Source organism: Anas platyrhynchos, chromosome 16, assembly GCF_047663525.1.
Source record: "Anas platyrhynchos isolate ZD024472 breed Pekin duck chromosome 16, IASCAAS_PekinDuck_T2T, whole genome shotgun sequence".
Taxonomy (NCBI): Eukaryota; Metazoa; Chordata; class Aves; order Anseriformes; family Anatidae; genus Anas; species Anas platyrhynchos.
This window is the reverse complement of record NC_092602.1, coordinates 11265782-11286881: the sequence shown is the minus strand read 5'-3', so window position 1 is coordinate 11286881 and position 21100 is coordinate 11265782. Positions and strand designations below refer to the sequence as shown.

General features: G+C 39.2%; 1 protein-coding gene across 3 annotated transcripts; it reads left to right on the top strand.

Moving 5' to 3' along the window:
- Positions 1 to 67: 67 nt before the first annotated feature.
- Positions 68 to 20902, top strand: ANKLE2 (ankyrin repeat and LEM domain containing 2). 3 transcript variants are annotated; one of them, XR_011803718.1, is made up of 14 exons: positions 210 to 473; positions 4739 to 5227; positions 7487 to 7678; positions 8492 to 8685; positions 10194 to 10382; positions 10679 to 10801; positions 11195 to 11261; positions 11955 to 12136; positions 13762 to 13868; positions 14761 to 14954; positions 15916 to 16633; positions 17159 to 17290; positions 17665 to 20000; positions 20482 to 20902. XR_011803718.1 is itself a non-coding variant. In XM_038187258.2 (13 exons), exons 2-13 carry the CDS (start codon positions 4750 to 4752, stop codon positions 17900 to 17902), a joined length of 2814 nt encoding a protein of 937 aa, XP_038043186.2. In that variant the 5' UTR covers positions 68 to 197; positions 4739 to 4749; the 3' UTR covers positions 17903 to 20902. The 3 variants fall into 3 exon arrangements, 2 of the variants coding, with proteins under 2 accessions (XP_038043186.2, XP_027325981.3); XM_038187258.2 differs by lacking the exon at positions 210 to 473 and adding an exon at positions 68 to 197 and having other exon boundaries at positions 17665 to 20902; XM_027470180.3 differs by having other exon boundaries at positions 17665 to 20902.
- The last annotated feature ends 198 nt before the right edge of the window (positions 20903 to 21100 follow it).

Below are 21100 nucleotides of genomic sequence, written 5' to 3'. Positions count from 1 at the left end.
TAAGGCCCGGCCGGGCCCCCCCTTCCCGGCCCCCTCCCCGCCGGGCTCGGGGCGCTGAGGCAGCGCCGCCGCCTTCCCGCCGCCCCCCGCGCGGCGGCCATGAGCGGGCCGGGCGGGAGGAGGCGCGGTCCCGGCATGCCGCGGGGCGCGTTGCCGGGGCGACGGGGCCGTTTCGCGGCGGGGCGGGAGCCGCTGAGGTACCGGGCCCGGCCCGGCGGGGAGGAGGAGGGGCGGCGGCGGGCGGCGGGCGGGCCGCGGCATGGAGCGCTGGGCCGGGGCCGGCTGGGGCTCCCTGTGGGGGGCCGGCTGGGGCCGCTGGCCGGCCTGGGAGCTGCTGGCCGCCTGCGCCGTCATCGGCGCCGTGGGCTGGCTGCTGCGGCTGCTGGACAGGAGGCCGCGAGGCCACCGGGCCCCGCTCGGCCCCACCGCGCCGCCCGCCGAGGGGAGCCGGCGCCGCGGCGGGAGCCGCCCAGGTGAGGGGCGCGGGGCTGGGGCTGGGGGCGGCCCCGGGGGAGCCGGGCGGCCCCGCTCGCCAGGCCCCGGCTGCCCGCTGCAGGCCTCGGTGGGCTCGGGGCCCGGCCCCGCCTCGTCGGGGAGCGGCCCTGCTGCCCCGCCGCGGCGCTCGGAGCCCTCAGGCGGTGACCGGCGGGGGGGGCTCGGCCGCTGGTAGCTGCGGGTCGGAGCTGCAGCCCCCGCGGTGGGTGTGCGGCTGCAGGCAGGAGGCGGCTCGCGGTGAATTCCTGGCTCGAGGGAAAAACGCGTGCTTGTGCTGCTTGTGTGCTGAAGGGCTCGATAAGCAGCGGGGGGAAAAAAGCGTTCTTGCAGTGTTTATTTACTGAAGGGTTTGATAAGTAGTGGAAAAAAAAAAAAACACAACAACTGTTATTGCATTGCTAATTCACTGAAGGGTTTGATAAGAAGTGAAGAAAAACCAACCTGTGTTCTTGCATTGCTAATTTACAGAGCCATTTGATAAGTACTGGAAAGAACAGCACTGCCGCCCTTAAAAGTTGATTATTCATTCTCTCCTGGTACTGGCCTTAATTTTTTGAAGCAGATTCTGCAGTTTCATACTGATGTAGCAAGGCAAAAGAAAATGTGTTTTTTGCCCATTCTTCCAGGATTGATTAGGAAGAAGCCACAAGTATGCGGTGACTTTTCCAGTGGTTGATGGTATTTGTAAAACCACTGAAGGTAACTTGCAAGACCTTGTGTGCTAAATTAGAGAAAAGTACCTTGCAGTAGTGCTGGCCGAACTCTGGATCATTTGAATTTACATAAAATGTATTTTAAAGTTCAAATAATAACCTTCTGCACTCTGCACATACAGAACTGTCCAAATGATTATCTTAAAACAACTGCTAGTGTGCAGGTTTGCAAGTCACACCTTTTGGTTTGGACAGATGGAAATAGGCAGTGCATTTCCATTTCCAGTGCAGATGTTTATCAGTATTAGCTAAAAGCTTAGTGTCAGTACAAATATTTAATGGAAGTTCTGTCTTATTTCTAAGCAAATTTCAAAATTCTTTAAAATAAGCCGTGTTATTTAAAAACTATATCTTATTAATGCTGTAGTAAATAAACTGCCATGGGAGATTCAAAACAACTATGTTGCTTTGAAAAACGTTTTTGTGTTTCTGAACAGGAAAATACATTATCATGAAACAAGTTGGCAGGTAATTTGAATATGGCCTTTGACAGCTGGGTGAATGTTGTCACACAAACAATTTTTATCTAGAAAACTCCTCATACTGACAGATCTGAAACCAAAGATCAGTTGCTTCATGGAGGGTCTGCTTTGTCATTTGACTCTGATGCGGTTGTACACGGTTGTAATGGATGCATTAAATAAATATTTTTTTACACTGATGAGGTTGAAAATCAAATTTTAGGCAGTAAATTGTATCAAAACATAAGATACCAGAGAATTCACTCCTTTCCTGTGTTTTTGACTTAACCCTAAGCCAAGGAGAAAGGTTTCATGCGTGCCTGTGTGCTCTACAGATATGAACTGTACGTATTTGAGTCTGCTCTTGTGCAGTGTTTGGAATGATCATGCTGGTTCTAAACCCTAAAAATGTGAACGTTTCCTGAGTTAATTCTTCAATATAAGGCCTTTCAAATTACTTTTGTTGAGGTGTTTCTGCAATAACTTTTCTTGCTCTGAGTTTTCATTTTTACCATGCTTTTTTTCTTTCAGTTAATCTCAAAAAGGAAATGATCAGAATAGAAGGTCTCAATATTCACGTATATAACGTCAGGGCCACATTTTATCCTTAATTAAAAGAGTGGCATAAAATTTCATTAAAAAAGAGTGAGAAAATTATAGAATCAGAGAATGGTTTGGGTTGGAAGGGACCTCAGAGCCCACCCAGTTCTAACACCCCTGCCACATCAGGGGCACCTTCCACCAGCCCAGGCTGCTCCAAGCCCCCTCCAGCTTGGCCTTGGGCACTGCCAGGGATGGGGCAGCCCCAACTTCTTGGGGCATCCTGGGCCAGGGCCTCACCACCCTCACAGCCCCTTCATGTGTATCTGCAGAGTCACAGGGCTGTGGGCAGGTCAGATAACCCTAGCAGTGAGGTTCTCTGGAGGTTCAGGCATCACGAGGGAGCTGGAATACTCTGTGGAGGTAACTCAGCAGCATCAACCGTGTCTTTGCACAGCTTATTTTCTGCAGCTGCAATGCTCTCATTTCCCATGGTTTCTCTAAGGTTTCAGTTAGTATTTATGAAATATTCTGGGACTGAAGTGCATGCTCTAAGAACAACACATTTAAAAGCAGGCATTCAAAAAAAAGGGGAAAAAAAACACAATTACTGCTCAAAGAAAACATCCCTCACACTCACATAACTATACCTGCCAAGTTAAAATATTTGAAAGTCTACCTAAAGTTTGGCATTAACATTGTTTCCATAGTTTTAGAAACTATATCCTAGTTTTAGAAATACCGTAGCTTTGAATTCTGATGCCAGTGGGAATTTTCCTTGGCTGTATTCACTATTCCAAAAATGTATAAATACTGAATTTTTTTATATTGAGAAGTTTCGCTCTTTGCCAGCTTAACCTTCAGATGATTTAAAAGCAATGCGGTCATGTATAGTTGGTTGATATATTTTGTGATAATGCTGTTGGCCATACAAATGAAATAAAAGGGGTGTTGGCTATACTGCAATTCTGCAATGAGGATGCAATCTTGGAATCACTTCTGAGTTTGCATGCTTTGACAGAAAGCACACCGGGCGTGTTAGGATCCCGTGTTTGAAATGCTGCAGGCCTGCTGCCCTAGGGTGCAGCCCCTCACTGCTCAAGCCTCACGTTAGTAACCCAAAGACGCACGTTGTAGTGGATGTTCTGGCTCATGCGAAGTGCTGCATTAAACCCTGTTCATAAACCGGGAGAACTCTTCAAATGACCAGGCGTTTCTCATACCATGCTTAGACAACAGAAGGTAGTGCATGGGGAGTGCTACAGGGGAGAAAAAAATAACACCACCACAGTACCCTTTGCTTTAAATAGAAAGAAATAGTCTTAGCTGAGTTCCTGATCCATGCCTTGGTGTGCAAATACAACTGTTTAAATAATATTTTTACTTCTTCCTTTTGGGAAGCAGTAACTTGCTTGAATTGCTGCTAAAAATGTCACGAGCACCAGCCCCAGGCATGAACTGGTTAGCTGGTGAGGGAAAGGCCGAGTTAAGGAGGAGCGAAAACAAGCTAAAGGAGCACGGCAGCGTAATCGTTCCTGCCGTAATGCTGTCATTTCTAAATCATGTACAGCAGGGAACGTTCACAGCCTTTATGGTTATATGGATGTAGGATCTAATGAAATAACGTTGAAGCTTTTTATGTTACTGAACGCCCCAAATCCTGTATTTTTTACATTTAAGGGTTTTCCACAGCAAGTAATTGGTACTGGCATCGTGTTTTCAGTATCTTTTTGCTGCCCATGTGGAAGCTGTAAGTGTGTGGGTAATGTGGAAGGAACTGAGCAGGGAAATTTACGGTGTCGTACTGGAGAGAAGGGTTTTCCTTTGGAAATACAGAAATTCTTTCAGCTGCTGCTCTTTGTCAAGGAGGGAAATGTGAAAAGATCAACTGTTTTTCTGGCTGCTTGCTGTCAAAACGGGGGCTGGGAAAAAAAACATGTTGTGTAAATAGTTCCAGCCTTGAGTCACTGCCAGACTCCTCTGGCTGCTGCATCATGCTTCTGTCTTACGCTTTTTTTCAGCTAGAAATTCTTAGTGAAATAACAGAAATAGCAGCTGTGCCTCTAGCTGTAGGCACTGTCTAACCTGAGTCTTGCAGTATCTATCATGTCCTGCTATGCCATTACTCACCCCAGTTGTTCATTTCCTGACAAGAGTCAAATACTATCCCTGCCTGTCATAAATTTTCATGCATAAACATTGTGGATTGAATTTACATTCTGAAAGTGTTAAAGAAATTTTAAAAGAACAAAACAAAATAAAACGTACATTGTAAATACACTTTTGTGTATTTACAAGTATTCGTGAGAGGAGAGGGAATAATGGTTAAAGGCTCGTGGCTTGAAAACTCTACTGTTGTGTTGGGTTGAAAAATATTTTGCCTTCTCTGCATCTGCATTCATTTCCTCAGAATCAGAACAATAGTTACAAGATACTTTTTGTTTTAATACAGCATTTAAATAGTAGGAGAAAGGTCATTGGTCTTTACATTTACAGTTCATCTTATCTCTTGTTTCCCTGCGCCTCCAGGTGAAATAACAATGGATGCAATATTATCCCGACTGAAGCAGCTCAACCCTGATGAGCTTAGAGAAGAAGTCGTAAGAGCAGGACTCAAGTGTGGGCCCATTACTGCAACTACTAGGTTTATTTTTGAAAAAAAATTGGCTCAGTTTTTGTTGGAGCAGCAAGGAGCATCGGAAGAAAAAGGATCAGGTTGGTCAGAGACTGCTGCTGGAAATGTCCCATCTGACAGCAGCCAGGCAGAATCTCAGAAGGCTTTGAAAAATGCAGTGCTGAATCACAACCATGAGGGAAACGTTCCCGAAGAGGCAGACTTTGGGTACTGTGTGGGTCTGAACCCTCCAGAAGAAGAAGCTGTGATGCACATGAACTGTTCGGCTCCAGTCTGTGGAGCAGGATATGCTGATTCACAGATGAGTGCTCAGATGCCATCCAGTGATCCTCCGCTCTACTATGGTGTTTGTCCTGTTTATGATGACATATTGGCAAGAAACGGTAAATGTCATATGTGTGTTTCTGAGGTGCTCAAATCTGGCCTGTGCTTTCCATATTGTATAGTAAAACAAAGTATTATTTTCTGAGGAGTGTTTTCCGTAATATCCAGTTACATATCACTGTAAATTGAGGCAGTAAAGGTGAGTGGATACCAAATATGAGCAAAAAGCATTTGTTTGTGAAGCATGAATGCACATGATTTTACACTATTAAAATTGCCATGACTTCCTCACCTTTCTTTTTCTCCCTTGAGAAAAAAAGGAGAGGAAGAACTAAGTGAATAGTAGCAGTCTTTTCAAAAAAGGAAATAATTTCTGTTGTGCCGGAATTCATTGTGGGCATATCTGTGTGAATTAGTATTAAGAAACATTGGGCCATGATTTAAAAGGACTAAGCTTTAATAATTATTAACAAATGTATTTTATGTAAGTTACAAATAACTTCGCTAGTTCAGATATGACATAGGGCAAACAGCCAGGAAGCAATTTTAGCCAATCAGCTGGGACATGGTCACACTGTTGTTGTTTTGGTTTCCATACAATCCCATAGCTAGGTTATTCAGGACTTTTTCATTTAGGACCTAAACTTTACTTCTGTTCTGTGACGTCCTTCTTATTAGCCCTTACAGTCAGACTGAGAGTTCAGTGATATTTGTGTGGTTTAATGAGGAGGTAGATGTATAAGAAACTGTTACAGAAAGTACTCTGCAGAATTAAGACGTGTTGATTTTGATAGTGTGATTACTTTGAGTTTAGTATCCATGCTGTACTCCCATTTGACCAGTTAAGTCAGTCTGGAAAATCAGGATGGTATTTCAGCCTTTTTAAAATTCCTTTCCTGAAGTCCATCATAGACTGCAACTGTGCTGTTTCAGTGTGAGTTGAAGACATGAATTTGAGGAGTGACATATGAGGTTGCCTCTCAGCACACATACACACACACACACAGAAAGTTAAGAGATTAAATCTGTGTATTTTGCTTTCTAAGACAGCAGACCTTTATAATAATACTCAAATTCTTTATTACAAATGATTTTCCTATCATAATCTATATTGTGCTTTATTACGTTATTAGAATCCATGTTCTGTAAAACACTGTATGACATAATGTGGTTTCTTCTGCTCTGTGCTTGTGCCAGACTTGCCCCAATTTCTCTCTATCTGTGACAAGTATTATCTTAAATTGGACATACACAGTTGTTTTTTTTTACTTCCAACAATAACCATTTTATAATCATATCTAGATAAGACATTTTTTCTGTAAAGCAGATGGTACAAACACCGCTGTGCTACTATTTTAGGTGCTGATTGAAGCTGTGGGTTTTTTTTTTTTTATTCCTGTATATAGCACTTACTGAATCTTTTGAGGCATGGAAATACAGTTATGAAACATCCCAGCTGTTCTGCCATAGTATTTGATGCACATGAAAATCCTTTACTCTAGGTATAGCTTAGCTGAAAAAAAATCTTTCTCCTTCTTTTGTACCCCTCCTGTGCCTTTAATTCCACTCAAGAATAAAAAAAGTAATCTTAGAAATAAACAATCAAAAAGCTATTTATTCTATCATCAGTTGAAGCTAAAATGATCTAACAAATTTAATATTTTCCTTTCTGTCTTAATGCCAGTTGCTATCGAGGCGTTGGTCGTTCTTCACATTTCATCTGTAAATACTGCCATAAGGAATCACTAAATGACCTAGTGGCAGGCTTACAGTACTGCATAAAGCGTCATGCACTGTGAGGCAGTAGTGAGTATTTGTTCTCATAGGAAAGACATGCCTGTATCTTAAGTTGAACAAAGTTACTTAAATGTGGAAGGAGAGGAAGGAGAATGGTTTGATTGCCATCTGAGGTTCTGTTTAGAAGTCTTAAGTTACGACAGTGGGTTGGTCACTTACATAGCTGAACTTCCTGCACAGAAAAACATGGAAAATAGTGCAGGGTGCAGCTCTGAGTTTGCTTTTCAGTCTAGATGTGAAACACTCTGATATAGAAACTGGCTGTTTATAAAAGAGATCTTCAAAACGCTGATTGATGTGAACATTCACTGTACAGATAGCACCTGATGTTAGTTGGAATGTGTAACATTCTTCCTCTCAGTTTCCTATGATAAAATTTAAATAGGCTTTGATTCTTTTGCCATGTTCGTAGAGAAACAGTTTATGACCAAACTGGAAGGATAGTCTGATAATTTTATAATCTGTTTCTAGGAACAAATCTGAGGTATTGAAATGCCAATGTTGATTTTACATTGTTTCAGAGAGAATACATGTTTATGAAGATAAAAAAGAAGCTCTCCAAGCTGTTAAGATGATTAAGGGTTCCCGTTTTAAAGCTTTTTCAAACAGAGAAGATGCTGAGAAATTTGCTAAAGGAATTTGTGATTACTTTCCATCTCCAAGCAAGTCCTCCTTAACTTTGTCTCCAATGAAAACAGGATCATTTAACAGAGGTTAGTGAGAGTATTCATCTGTACTGTAGATACAACATGCAATCTGGTATTTTTTTTATCAGAAAAGAACCAACCACTTCATACCCAATGTAGTTATAACAAGAAAAAAAATCAAAGTGATAGAGTGAAGCATCTTAATGAATCGCAATTGGTTTGTTGTGATAAATTTGTTACTTTTAAAATGATTGCCTTTGTACTGGTTTGCACAAATTTTACGCTAAAAAATATTGCTGCTATTTCAAATCTGAAATGTTGTTAACAGCCTGCATAGATATGTTGCTTAATAGCATCTGGTTATATTTGGTGGAATTTGATTCTACTTGCGGACTTCAGGAGTTTCAGGTTTAATAAGGCGCAGGTAAAATTGCACAGTATATTAAAACTGTACTTAATTGTTCAGTAAGGTCTTATATTCAGAAGAAAAATTGTAACCCATGATCATATTTCACAGTGTTCCCAGTTGCTAGATTAAAGTGACTTGAATCATATAATTGCAAAAGCAATTTCAAATATTCAATAAGTTCTTATTTCTTGTTGAATTTTGCTTTTAGTTTTGGAAGCAGGTTAGTAGTTACACAATTTTTCAGTCCATATTAACTCTGAAAGTTTCACAAGACAATTGAGTCATATTTTCCTTCCTACCTGTTACTATCTACTAGTATGTTGAAATGTTTTGTCAATAATATATATATATATTTCTTTACATTAATGAGGCAAAATTAATACTTTAGCTTAAAAGATTTTGATGGTGGTATTAAAGTAGTGATCACTTTAAAGAATGCATATTGAAGTATGATACTTTTGTTTTAATAGATGGCTTATGCTCCCCTGAGATGGAAACTGCTAATAAAGAAAGGGCCAACAGTTATAAAAGTCCACGTACTCAGGATCTTACTGCTAAACTTCGGAAAGCTGTTGAGAAAGGAGATATATCAACGTTTTCAGAACTTATTTGGAGCAACCCTCGCTATCTGATTGGATCCGGAGACAATCCAACGGTTGTGCAGGTAAAAAAATAAAAATATAAAAAAATCCTGGTTCCAGTTTAGTGATTTAACTTTGAGGCCTGATAAGCAGAACTGGAATTAATGTTGTTCCTGCTCTTCCTTCGAAAAAACTTCTTTCCACAGTGCACAGTTTCTCCGTGTTTACTGATACTAGCTGGAAGCTAACAGAAACGTGGCTGTTGTCTGTCTTTCAGAAGTGCCCCCAGGATAGTTGAGTTTGCTTTGCTTCAGAAGAGCTTAAGAAATGGAGTATGCAGTTTTTGAGGGAAAGAATAGTTTTGACCAGTAACAAAGAATAGCCTTGTCTTCATGTGGTATTGATAATTTTCAACCAGGATTTTTTAACGGAATGATACTGTGTTTACTGTTGTTCAGTGTTTTCAGTGTTGTTTACTGTGTTCAGTTTTGGGCCCCTCGCTACAAGAATGACATTGAGGTGCTTGAGCGGGTCCAAAGAAGGGCAACGAAGCTGGTGAGGGGCCTGGAGAACAAGTCCTACGAGGAGCGGCTGAAGGAGCTGGGCTTGTTCAGCCTGGAGAAGAGGAGGCTCAGGGGCGACCTTATTGCTCTTTACAGATACCTTAAAGGAGGCTGTAGAGAGGTGGGGGTTGGCCTGTTCTCCCACGTGCCTGGTGACAGGACGAGGGGGAATGGGCTTAAGTTGCGCCAGGGGAGTTTTAGGTTGGATGTTAGGAAGAACTCCTTTACTGAAAGGGTTGTTAGACATTGGAACAGGCTGCCCAGGGAAGTGGTGGAGTCACCATCCCTGGAAGTCTTTAAAAGACGTTTAGATGTAGAGCTTAGGGATATGGTTTAGTGGGGACTGTTTGTGTTAGGTTAGAGGTTGGACTCGATGATCTTGAGGTCTCTTCCAACCTAGAAATTCTGTGATTCTGTGATATTATGGAACAGGAGAGTGTCTAGGCTGTGACTAGATGATCCTACAGCACCGCTTACCTTGGGACCACCATGCTGTAAATTTCAAAACATGCTGTGGATCTAAAATCCACTCGTAACTTATCATTTAGCGAACACTGGCAATCACATGTTAACAACTAACTTGTATCAGACCAGCTTTGTGAGGCTGTTAACATTTAGTATATAATGTGTTACAGTGCAATGAATTTTATATATATACACCTTTCTTCTTGCTCTATTTACATAGTGTGCTTCCTATCTCCTTTTATTATGTAGTACCTTAATATGCCTTCTTTGCTACGTATTTGCCCTAAATGTCAAAACAGACTATGGCTGAGTGTAAGGATAATGTAGTAAATTTTAAGAATAATGTGGGTATGTAGATACATGTCTTTACAGTGCTGTGTAACTTATTGCAGCTCTGAATGTTTATCTACTGTTTTGTAAATATATTTTCCTAAGATAATATTAAGAAATAACAATCTAAATATAAGACTGTGGGAACCTTTGAATTTTCATCGTTAAATCAGTAGAGAGTATGAGTGTTTAGATTTCTATTCATTCTAATGTTAAGTCTTTTTTGTTTTCAGGAAGGGTGCAGGTACAATGTCATGCATGTTGCTGCCAAAGAGAATCAACCTGGTATCTGCCAGTTATTACTGGACACTTTGGAAAATCCCGAATTTATGCGGCTTATGTATCCAGATGATGATAGTACAATGTTAAAGAATCGCATCCGATATATTGTTGACCTTTACCTTAATACACCAGATAAAATGGTAAGATTTGTGCGTTTGTCAGTTTCTTACTATTATGAAAACAACTGGAAGGGGTTAAGGAAGCGCAAGGGAGAAGGAAAGACAATAGAAGGGGTCATTTCTAGGAAAAAAGAGCTGTTCATGGGTTTTGTATTTTTTAATGATCATTATTCCACAGTATGGTGAGAAATGATCTATTAAGAGCTTGGTCAATCCGTCACAACATTCGGTTACTTTTTCTAGTCTCAAAATAAAGTACAGGGAATTGACTATTGTGTTTCCAAATAGATGTGAATTTTCCCTCCTTCCCATCACAGGGATTTGATACTCCATTGCATTTTGCCTGCAAGTTTGGGAATTTGGATGTTGTTAATGTGCTTACCTCACACCCAGCTATTGTAAAAAATCCAAGGAACAAATATGATCAAACTCCAGCAGAAGTAAGTCTCTCAGTGTCCACAACAAAAACATTATGCTTTAGTAGTATTTTTCAAGTTTGAATGTTTACTGACCTACTGTAGATAGAAGTCTAAGATACTAGTGCCATGATTAGAGTGTAAATCTCTGATAACATTAAAAATATTTTGTGTTGAATATATCCAAAAGAAAGTTCTGGATTTTATGATTCCCTGTTTTTTCTTTACAGTGTCCATTTTATGGATGTGGATGTATTTTAGTGGTTATTTAACTATGAATTAAAAGAACTGGATGAGATTGGTAGAAGCCAGTAATGTGACTATTCAAGAACTCATTGCAGTTGACTGGAGATTGATGCTTGACTGGAGATTGATGCCTTATGTTTTATTAATAAACAACTAATATTATATTAACAGGTAGTGTGTGAGAGAAGCAAGAATAAATCTGCAGAATTGAAAGAAAAACTAAGAGAGTATTTGAAAGGTCTGTATTCAAAGTTTTATACTATATCAGGCATATGATACGTTTTATTTTTCACCAGGACCTTTGCTATCTTCTTTGTTTTCTGTAGCATTTCTGTTCATAAGTGGTGCTACTGTAAAGTGCTGTAAAAAATCAAAAAGAAACTCTAAAACTGGCAAGGAACAGAAAACTTACTGTGTCTTTTAAATTACGTGGTCAGTACTCTTACTGGATGGATCACAAGGGTTTCTTCATAGCTCTTAAGGCAGTCATGGCCCATATTCTATCCAAAGAGTCTATAGCAGCAAATTTAATCTAAAAGCAAACAAAAGCCATCTACAGAGCAGGAGGTTTATTTGTCATGTTTGGAAGTCATGTAATTTCCTTGACGTGAAAGATTTCCCTGTTTTGTCACGTGTAAGTTTGGGCATTTGGAAAACTAAGTTTTGAACTTTTCTGACAAGCTTTAGGAATCGTCGTGTGTATCAATGCATGTATTTTTGCATTTGAGAGGGAAGGGAGCCTGAACTGCATTACAACCTGCAAGCAGTCAATAAAAACTGAAACAGTGAGTTTGAATTATGAGCGTTACAAGTATACAAGTATTCTTAGTAATGAAAGTCAGATGGTAAAGTAGAAAGATTGATTTTATTGGAAGAAACAGCAGGCTAACGTAACATGAAGTTAAGAAAGCTTTGTATTATTGTATTTGAGGTCGATACTATGTACCACTGCTGAGAGCAGAAGACAATTCCTCAGCTCCTGTAATTGGTGCACCCTGGTCACCGGATCAGACAGACGAGATCCCCCAGACACCTTTATCTAAATACCCTGGCAGCCCCAAAGATCCAGTGTTGTCTATAAGAGCTTTTGCAGGCCCCATGAGCCCCTCAAAGGTAAGGATATAACGAGAACTCCATCCAACTCTAATGCCTTATTTTCCCTTTTTTTATTTTTTTTCTCCAGTAAGGAGAAAACACGCACAGTACATTGTTGCTCCTGTTATAGATCGTGGCTTTCTTAATCTTGAACAGGGTTTTCTTCCATAGTGAGGGAAAACTACAGAATCTTTTTATTGCTGAAAACACAGAAACAGGTGGCGTAAGTAAGAGTGGAAATTTCATAGAATCAGCGAATGGTTTGGGTTGGAAGGGACCTTAAGGATCACCCAATTCCAACCCCCTGCCATGGGCGGGGACACCTCCCACCAGACCAGGTTGCCCAAAGCCACATCCAGCCTGGCCTTGAGCACTGCCAGGGATGGGGCAGCCAGCCACAGCTTCTCTCTGCAGAAGCCAATCTAGTCAAAAGAAAATTTTTCTGTTCTTTTTGTTACTGTATTCTATTTAAATCAAATAGAATTTGATTATTTGGTCAAAGAGTACTCTTTAACAAACTTCGCATTGTCTCACAGATAATTTCTCTAACTTTCTAATGCAAAACAAGCCTTTACGTGTTGCTGTGAACTGGGTTTAAAAAATACATCTTTGTCTCATTTCTAGGAAGTTTGCAGTAGTTCATCATGCCTTTGCTTCTTGAATTAATGTTCATATTTTTTTCTAAATGGAAAAGCTGATGAGGAAGTAGTGGCTACTGGATAGTTTTGGAAGAGTAGTGATTGTATAGTAGGAAAAGTCTTTTGTTTTCATGAAGAATACTTAGATACCAGTGAAATGTACTTTAAATTCATAGGAATTTCCTTGACTCTTGTTTCATATGACCATGCTGACAGTACAACAGCTTTAGACATAGTGAGTAAATGAGATTAAGAATGTTCCGTCTTGTGATGCTTCAATTCCTACGGGACAGAGTTCTATGAAAATGCTTAAGATTTTTTGCTTGCAAAGATGCTTTTTGGTCAATTTACTGTTCACCTGACAGAAATGTAAATATGCTTTATACTCGAAAATTTTTACATAGGTTGTAAATAATGCATTATTTTGATTGGTGACATACAGTTAGAGATCCTAGTCACTGTTGCATGTATAAAGGCATAAAGTTTGGGAGTTCAAATTCAAACTTCTGAATAAACAGCAAGAATATATTATAACAATTGAAAAAAGTCTGTGGAATCAGATACATACATGTAAAAACACCACCTTTGCATCGTGGAAGCCTCTAAACAAATGAGCATTTGTCATTAAATAAAATTATAATGTTGTAAGACACACCTCTTATTTCCTGCTGCATACAAATTAAAACCACCTAGACCTAGTATCAATACAGATTACGTAAAGGTGGTTATATACTGTCATCATTATTCTTTTAATGAACAGTTATGAGACCAAAGTAAGCTAATAAACACACTGGGAGGAATAACCTTAGATCCAAAATGAGATGTTTCATAGCTAGAATTGAGCAATACTTGTGGCAGAACCTGAGTTTTTTTGACTAGAGACTGAACATGTAGACAGAGCACAGCAAAATGTCTTGTAGACCTTATAGGTAGGCATTGTGCCAGCACTGGTTTACTTTCATATTGTATGTGGTGATTTTTAAAAAATTATTTCTTTTTTTAAAGGCTGAAGAATTTCGCAGGCTGTGGAAGACTCCACCCCGAGAGAAAGCTGGCTTCTTTCACAATGTCAGGAAATCTGATCTGGAAAGAGGTGTTGAAAGAGTTGGAAGGTATCTAATAGAGTATCAGTATAGAGAATTACCAATAGCGCAATTAAAAGCAAAACACTTGTACTAAGAGTACAATTATTACTTAGCGAACATCTGCTTGGGCAAAAGTTATTTGCCAGAAATATTTTATAGACTATACTGTGCCTGGATTTTTACTGTTCTTTTGTGTGAACAAAATACTTCATCTAAAACTATGAGACATGGCTTTCCAGCTTTGCCAATAACAAAATATTTCAGTTTTGATGATACATACTGAATGCTTTTCCCAAACATTCACTCAACTGATTTGTCAGGAGATCTAAAATTACGCTCAAACTACTTATTCTGGAAAATGTGGAACTATTAAAAAGATAGCAGAATGAGAAGGTCCTAATACAAATGTTCTGCTTTACAAAAACCGTGTGTGTGTTATCATGTGTCCTTGCTGTTAAAATACCTTGTATCAGCAATATATAGAGAAAAACCATACTTCGTTACTAGCTGATCACACTCCTTTCCTTAAAAAAAAAACCCTTGCTTCCTCTTTACCTTCTCCCATTCCAAAATAATAAGAAAGAAAGCTATTAAATGGAGTGTCATTCAAATTATGCCTACATTGGTGTGGATTCGTGTCCATCTGATGTCTAGATACAGTCAGCTTAAAAATTGCAATACGTATGGTGCTAACTGTAAAAACAGGTAACATTGGAAAAATATTCTAAAGAAACACGATGCTATGCTTGCTAACAGCATGTGTATCGCTTGCACAGACTCTTGATTGTTGCGGGATTGTGTTGCCTAGTTGCACATTTATACTCCTATTAATAGCTGATAAAATGTATTCAGAAAAAAGTTATTGTCAAACTAATATTTATGTCTTCACAAATGATTCGTTTTATTTTATTTATTGCAGGGAGTTAGCTCATGAACTGGGGTTCCCGTGGGTTGAATACTGGGAATTTCTGGGCTGTTTTGTTGATCTGTCTTCCCAGGAGGGGTTGCGAAAATTAGAAGAGTACCTGAGTCATCGGGAAATGAGCGAAAAGGCTCAGCAAGAGACAGGGGAAAATGAAACCTGCAATAGATTTAAAACTCCACATCCTTCTGGTAAGAAAAAGGCAAATGTTGCAAACAACAGGTTGTACCTAGGGAGAGGAGGGAGGGAAAAGCATGGTGCCCAGGGAAATGGTATTCACCTATTGTGGTTGCTATTATTAATCTGTTATCCAAACAGTCTGATTATAGCATTGAAAAAGTAGCTAACAACAATGTGAACATGGGAGAATTAGAACAGACCTCATTAGATGTTCTTTATCTTATATTAGAAGTTATTTACGTGATTATAGCCCCTAAATGAAATTCCTGTAAGAATGTTCTGCTTTCAGTATGTTTTTTTCCAGAGCATTTGGAAATTTCTTTGTAGATTATGGAATTTTGTAATCCACAGATACAGAATAAATAACTTCTTAAATTACTGGAATAGCTATTTACACTTCAGGATGAAATTTAGACTCAACAAAACCCAGGAAGCTTTTAGAACACCTTAAATCACTGCTTGCTATGTATGGACTACACACACTGCTCCCAAATCTTTGTGCTCCTTCCTCATTTCCTTTGTGATTATGGATCTGAAGGAGCTCTGATACTGGGATAAACCTGGGCGGACAAGACCCTGAAGGATAATCATTGGAGTAGTTGTAAGCATCTGTTCCATTGAGGAGACAGAAACGTGCACTGTTCCATATTAGTAATGTTTTCCTAGCCTTTTCTGCTTTTGGATTTTATCCTTTTGTTGCTGGCTAATGATTGAATTAAGGAGTGTAGGAAATAAGGTTCTCAAACAGTTAGGATGTAAAAGGTTAGTTGCAAAAAAGATTAATCCATGAGGTTGTCGTTTTGCATTGTAGGTTTAAGTTACGTTAGTTCAATCTGCTGCATAAATAAAATTACAGAGGGCCTCAATAAATAAAGTAAGGCATAAAGACTGGTTTTGTTCCTAGTTTATTTATCTGATGGGAGTTCTGTTGCAAGTCAGCTTATGTGTTGCTCTTATTAAAATTGGTTACAGGCAAGAGCAAAAAGTGCTGCAATTCTATTTCTGTTGGAGCATTTTTGGATGAGGATGATGATGACATGAGCTTAGAAGAAATTAAAAACAGACAAAACGCAGCACGGAATAACAGCCCACCTATTGTGTCCAAAGAACCTAGCATCGATGCTATTGGAGACTCTGAGTGTGATATCTTGTCGCTGGAGCGTACAGTAAACATCATAGAAACATCGGATCACCCCAGGCACTATGAAAAGGTGGCTTCTTCCAGCAAAAATGGATTTTGTAATCCTGTGGCCAGTGAAAGGATAATTAATGACAGAAAGCACTTGCGTGATGGAGAAGAATGTCGCGTATTGCCCATTTGCAGTATGATGTCAGAATTCGAAAGCCTGACCTTCCGAGAACAAGAGGGCGCAGGAGAATCAAGTAAAATCAGTGAAAAAACTGTGAATGAGAGAATTCTGGCTCAAAGAATAAGTCAGGGTAGAATAGCCAAGGACCATCTGGATAAGACCTGCTATGCGGTTGCACTGGCAAGTTCTTCTGAGGCAAGTGCTACAAGTAAACCCGGAGAGGCCAAGTTAAGGACAGAGCACAAAATACCATCAGAAAAGGAGCGATTGGCCATGGAATCTGGAATTCAGACTAATAAGGCACAAATATGTCAAGAGCCTCCTTCCCACAAATTTCTGTTGAAGACTTCACCCACAAATAAGAAATTATTTCTGCTTGGGTATGAATCATCTTTTTTTTTTGTCCTTTGGTCCATCTACGCAAAACAAAATGCTTTTTGTAGTATCACTGGCAGCAAGGTTAAGTTCACATGAAACTAAGCAATTTTTATTAAGGTGCTTCAGTGCTTGTACAGTAGCCATACAGCGCTTGCAATTAATTACCTGAATACTGCATCTGAAATGCAAAGAACAAAACCTTTCCAAATCACAGTTTCAGGTAACTTTGTTGTTTACTATTCATCTGATGGACTTGTAACTTCATGGTGAGCCTAGTTTAGGGTAACAAAGTGTTTACTATACTGTTGGGATGTCCTCAGATTAAGTTTTCAAAACTTTTAAAATGAGGCTACTGTGTAATAATGGACAGTTATTTATAGCTGGACCTGCTGGAAAAAGTTCATACAGAAACTGTTTATAGAGGAACATGGGTAATTTGCTTTTATAAAAAACGTTTCAGAATTGGGATGGCTTATTGCCTGGACAGATGTGTCATTCTCTTTTATCTTGTTCTGTTTTTATTCTAGGGAACAGCCCTCGAAGCTGGACAGTGATGTCTTAGCAGCTATAGAAGCAGAACAGATTGATCCACAGAAGTACCCCCTTATTTACAAATGGAAACATGCGGTGCAGTCGTACTCCTCATCTGACAGGCAAAGGTATTGCTGCAAAGCCAACCAAATGAGCCACAATACCTATGGCACTAACCAAGCTCAGGTGGATTTTGCTCCTAATGCCCCTTTTTTTATGGGAGCATTGGACCAAAATTGTCACGGTGCTTCACAAGCACCTGCTTCTTCTTCATGGCCATTCTGGAGAAAATTACATTTAATTAATTAAGCAACATGTCTAAATCAATGTGATATATTTGTGCTGTCACTTTCTCTTCTCAAACATCTATCAGTTACAGTGCTTCTCTCATGGTAAATTATTTCTAAGACTGACTTGCAGGTGACACCGAGTAACGCCACTGCTCGCTCTCTCTATTGCAGTTTTCTTAACGAAATGCAAAATGCCTTTGTCTTTCTTCCAGTTGGCCAAGTCCGGCACTGAAGGGAAGATTCAAGTCCCAAAGCACTGCTGCTGGCCCACCAAATGCTTCAGTGTATTCTAGTCCAGGAAGAAACAGTCCTGTGACGGGAAGTCCAGGGAAATATGGCAATGCTGCCTCATTCTCTCCAGACCCTGGGAGCCCTGGGCGCTACAGTCCAGCTTGTATCAACCATGCGCTGTTAAAACTGCGTTATTTTTCAGAGCCTCCTACTCACTAAACTATGATTTATTTTCCTTGTTAGAGTGGAGGAAAAAATTACAATGTTACTAAAGTGACATGAAGTTTGCACTTGGCTATTTATTTTTCCTCAATTGAGGACAAATCTATGTTGCAAAAATTGAATATATGTCTTTATGCCATATATGAGATGATAGATTACTGGTGATATGCAAGAAGTTAGTGACAGTCAGTGCAGTTGTCCAGTAGCTATGAATTAACCCTTGTTGCCAGTAGAGCAGTGAGCTGAACCTTTACTTAGAAATGGTGGTATTTTACTATCACCAGCTGTCATCACAAATAACTCATTAGCCCTCAACTACATTTCTTTGCCTGGATAGTCTGAAGGAAGCACATCAGCAGCAAAGTCTTACCAGAAATCTTATTAGAAGTAATGGATGGCAAGCTGTAAAATGTTCTTCCACTTGCAGGGGAACATGGCAATTGAAAAGCCTAAGGCAGAGCCTCAGTAACAACCACCTTTCAGTGATGGGTATGAGTGTGATACCCTTGTGCATAATCAGCCAGCAGGTTGATCTAGATAGTTGAATACACACACACACACACACGCATATATGCACACATATATATGTATGCATGTATTTACACAGAAAACCTCAAGTTTTACCTGATCTGAGGCTGTTACAAACACCATGATACTAATGAGTGTTTTAGTAAAGGAGCACTGTAGAAATTACTGGTATTCTGCTAAAGGTTAGTTTTAAGTTTAAAAAATAAAATTAGTTTGTTTTTCCCCACGAAAGCTTTCAACATTAGCAGATGTTAATAGTTATTACAGAAAAGCACATCAGCAATAATTTCAGCAAGTTTACCAGCAACATACCTTAATGGTCTAGTTTGTAATATATTAAAGTGGTATGCAGTGGCCTGTGATACAGCTACTTATTTCCCAACTGTTAAGAGATGAGTAAGGACTATAACTATTTTCACTGAAATCTACACTTTCACTATGCCTCTAGCCTGGATGTGGTAATGATCTTTTATTACAGGAGTCAAAAATTGTATTCTTTCTTTAGCCTTCCGTGAAAGTGACTTATTTTGACAGCACAATGCTGAGACTGAAGACTGCTTTTTCAAAAACTCAAGACAGTTTAATGTTTGTAATGTTGCTTGAAAGAAAGCTTCCAGAAAGAGGTCTCTAGTACTGCTGTTTTAAATAAATACATTTAAAAAGGAAACAGAAAAAAAAAAAAGGCAAACTATCTTATATTTCCAACACAAAATTGATTAGAAAAATAATTAAAACCTTAAAAGGCTGTGCAATTAAAATAAAAAAAAAAAGGTGGATTAGGATTCATGGATGGCACATGGAATGTGAGTAGATAGCCTTCTGGGACTTTTGTAACCTAAATGTATGGCTAAAGAAACACTAATGGTAGGCAGGCTGTTACCACTTACTTAGTACTGGTCCCTTCACCACCTGTAGCTCTCACCGGTACAGAGCCTGGCTTTACAAATACAAACCTTAACAGGATTGATGGCTATTGCTCACTAGTGACTGTTTCATACACACTTAAATGGCTTCATTATTTGGTATAAACCTGAAAACTGCACTTAATGCTTTTGCAAGCTCAATAGTGCCTTTTGTAACATACCTTTTTAATTAAACTTTTGTTCTTTTAAAGCTTAAAAAAGTGGCACCCGCTTGCAGTGGGCCACACAAAGTTTTTCTTCTGGGATTTCTGGAATGGAACGTATTTTAACTTCTCTTTCTAAGTTTATTTGGTGCAACAGCTCTGCACTGTGGAAGAACATTCCTATTTTAGAAATTAATTATTTTTTAAAAATAAACACTTAATTAGATCTTTCTTTATAATTCTTTTTCCAATAATCTGAACATTAGGAAAAACATTTTACTCAAATGACTGTCATTCAGAGATATTCCAGACAACAAACTTGGGGTGGGTGTCATTCTTTAGCAGACATTTAAACAACTAACCGACTATGTTACCAAGTATATTAACTTGACTTTTTCGTATTTTTTTCAGTTGTTTGATGCAGCAGTCTCTGTGGTCTCAAACTACTGTTGGAAGGCTCAAAATTCCTACAGTTTTAATTAAAAAGGTTTGGGGGGGAAGGTCAGTAATTCAATGTAAATTATGTCTTTGTCATTCTTGAGAAATTATTCAAATGATAAAGGGAAGTAATTGCATGATATCAAGGTAAAGACAAAGTCATAGGGAAAGTTGCTAAGCAGATATCTGGCCATTCTTAATTTGTCATATGGCAACGCTGCGCTTTTGATAAGGGTTTATCAGAGCCAGGAGACTGATACTAACACAGTAGTATTTTTTCCTTTTTATGCTTTGCTTTCTCTTTTTTTTTTTTAATATTTAAATGTATATTACTGTTATGTATGTGTATACACACACACGAAAACACACTAAGACACTTCCCTACCCTACCACCACCGTACCCTGCCTTCCACTTTGTAATTTTGTTTTGGTTCAGTCAAGAGAATATTTTTTTATTTGTTACATAATTTGCATTACTCCAGTTGTACTGCATTTTACAAGGGAATTTTTCTAACAATGTATTTTCTTCGTCTGTTTAAAATAGGAGCAATTTATGTAGCGATTGATCAGTCACCATTGTGAAGTAAAGCTCTTCCACACAGAGCCTGTGGAGACACTATATCAGATTGGAATTGCTTCAGTTTACTTTTAAAGGTGCAAGAGATCAGGGTTTTTTTTTGTTGTTCTTTTTAAATTAGCCAAGTGTCATGTTAAAAACAAACACAGAGTTACCCAGCTTTCTATTCAAAAATAAATGAGTGCTAAAAGTGTCACAATGTATTTGCTTAATGGGGCATAGTGGTAAGTAGGTGGGGTTGATACCATGACACGGTTAAATTGCTCATTACTCACGTCCTTTGTATATGTGCGCACAATGAGGTTTGATTATTAAGCCACTACTTAAGTACTTTCATAATCTTTAAGAGAAAAGAAGTCTGCATACAATAAAAATTATCTTCATACTATCTTAATTTGAGATTTCATACACACCCCCCTCAACCTTTTTAGTGCCACTAAAAAAATGTTGCTAATTTCTGTACCTGTGCAAAGATGTTTTGTACGCGCACTTGGGGTGACCACCACCAAGAATGGGGAGAGGGAAGAAGGGAAAAGAAAGCCGTTTCTTCCACATGTGTAAATAAAAAAGTGCACTTAACCTTGAC

Excerpts from the sequence above, each read along its gene's own strand:
- ANKLE2 (XM_027470180.3), top strand. The coding sequence starts at position 260 with ATGGAGCGCTGGGCCGGGGCCGGCTGGGGCTCCCTGTGGGGGGCCGGC. Across the intron at positions 8,686-10,193 it reads ACAATCCAACGGTTGTGCAG|GAAGGGTGCAGGTACAATGT; the intron begins GTAAAAAAATAA and ends TTTTGTTTTCAG. Across the intron at positions 12,137-13,761 it reads GCCCCATGAGCCCCTCAAAG|GCTGAAGAATTTCGCAGGCT; the intron begins GTAAGGATATAA and ends CTTTTTTTAAAG.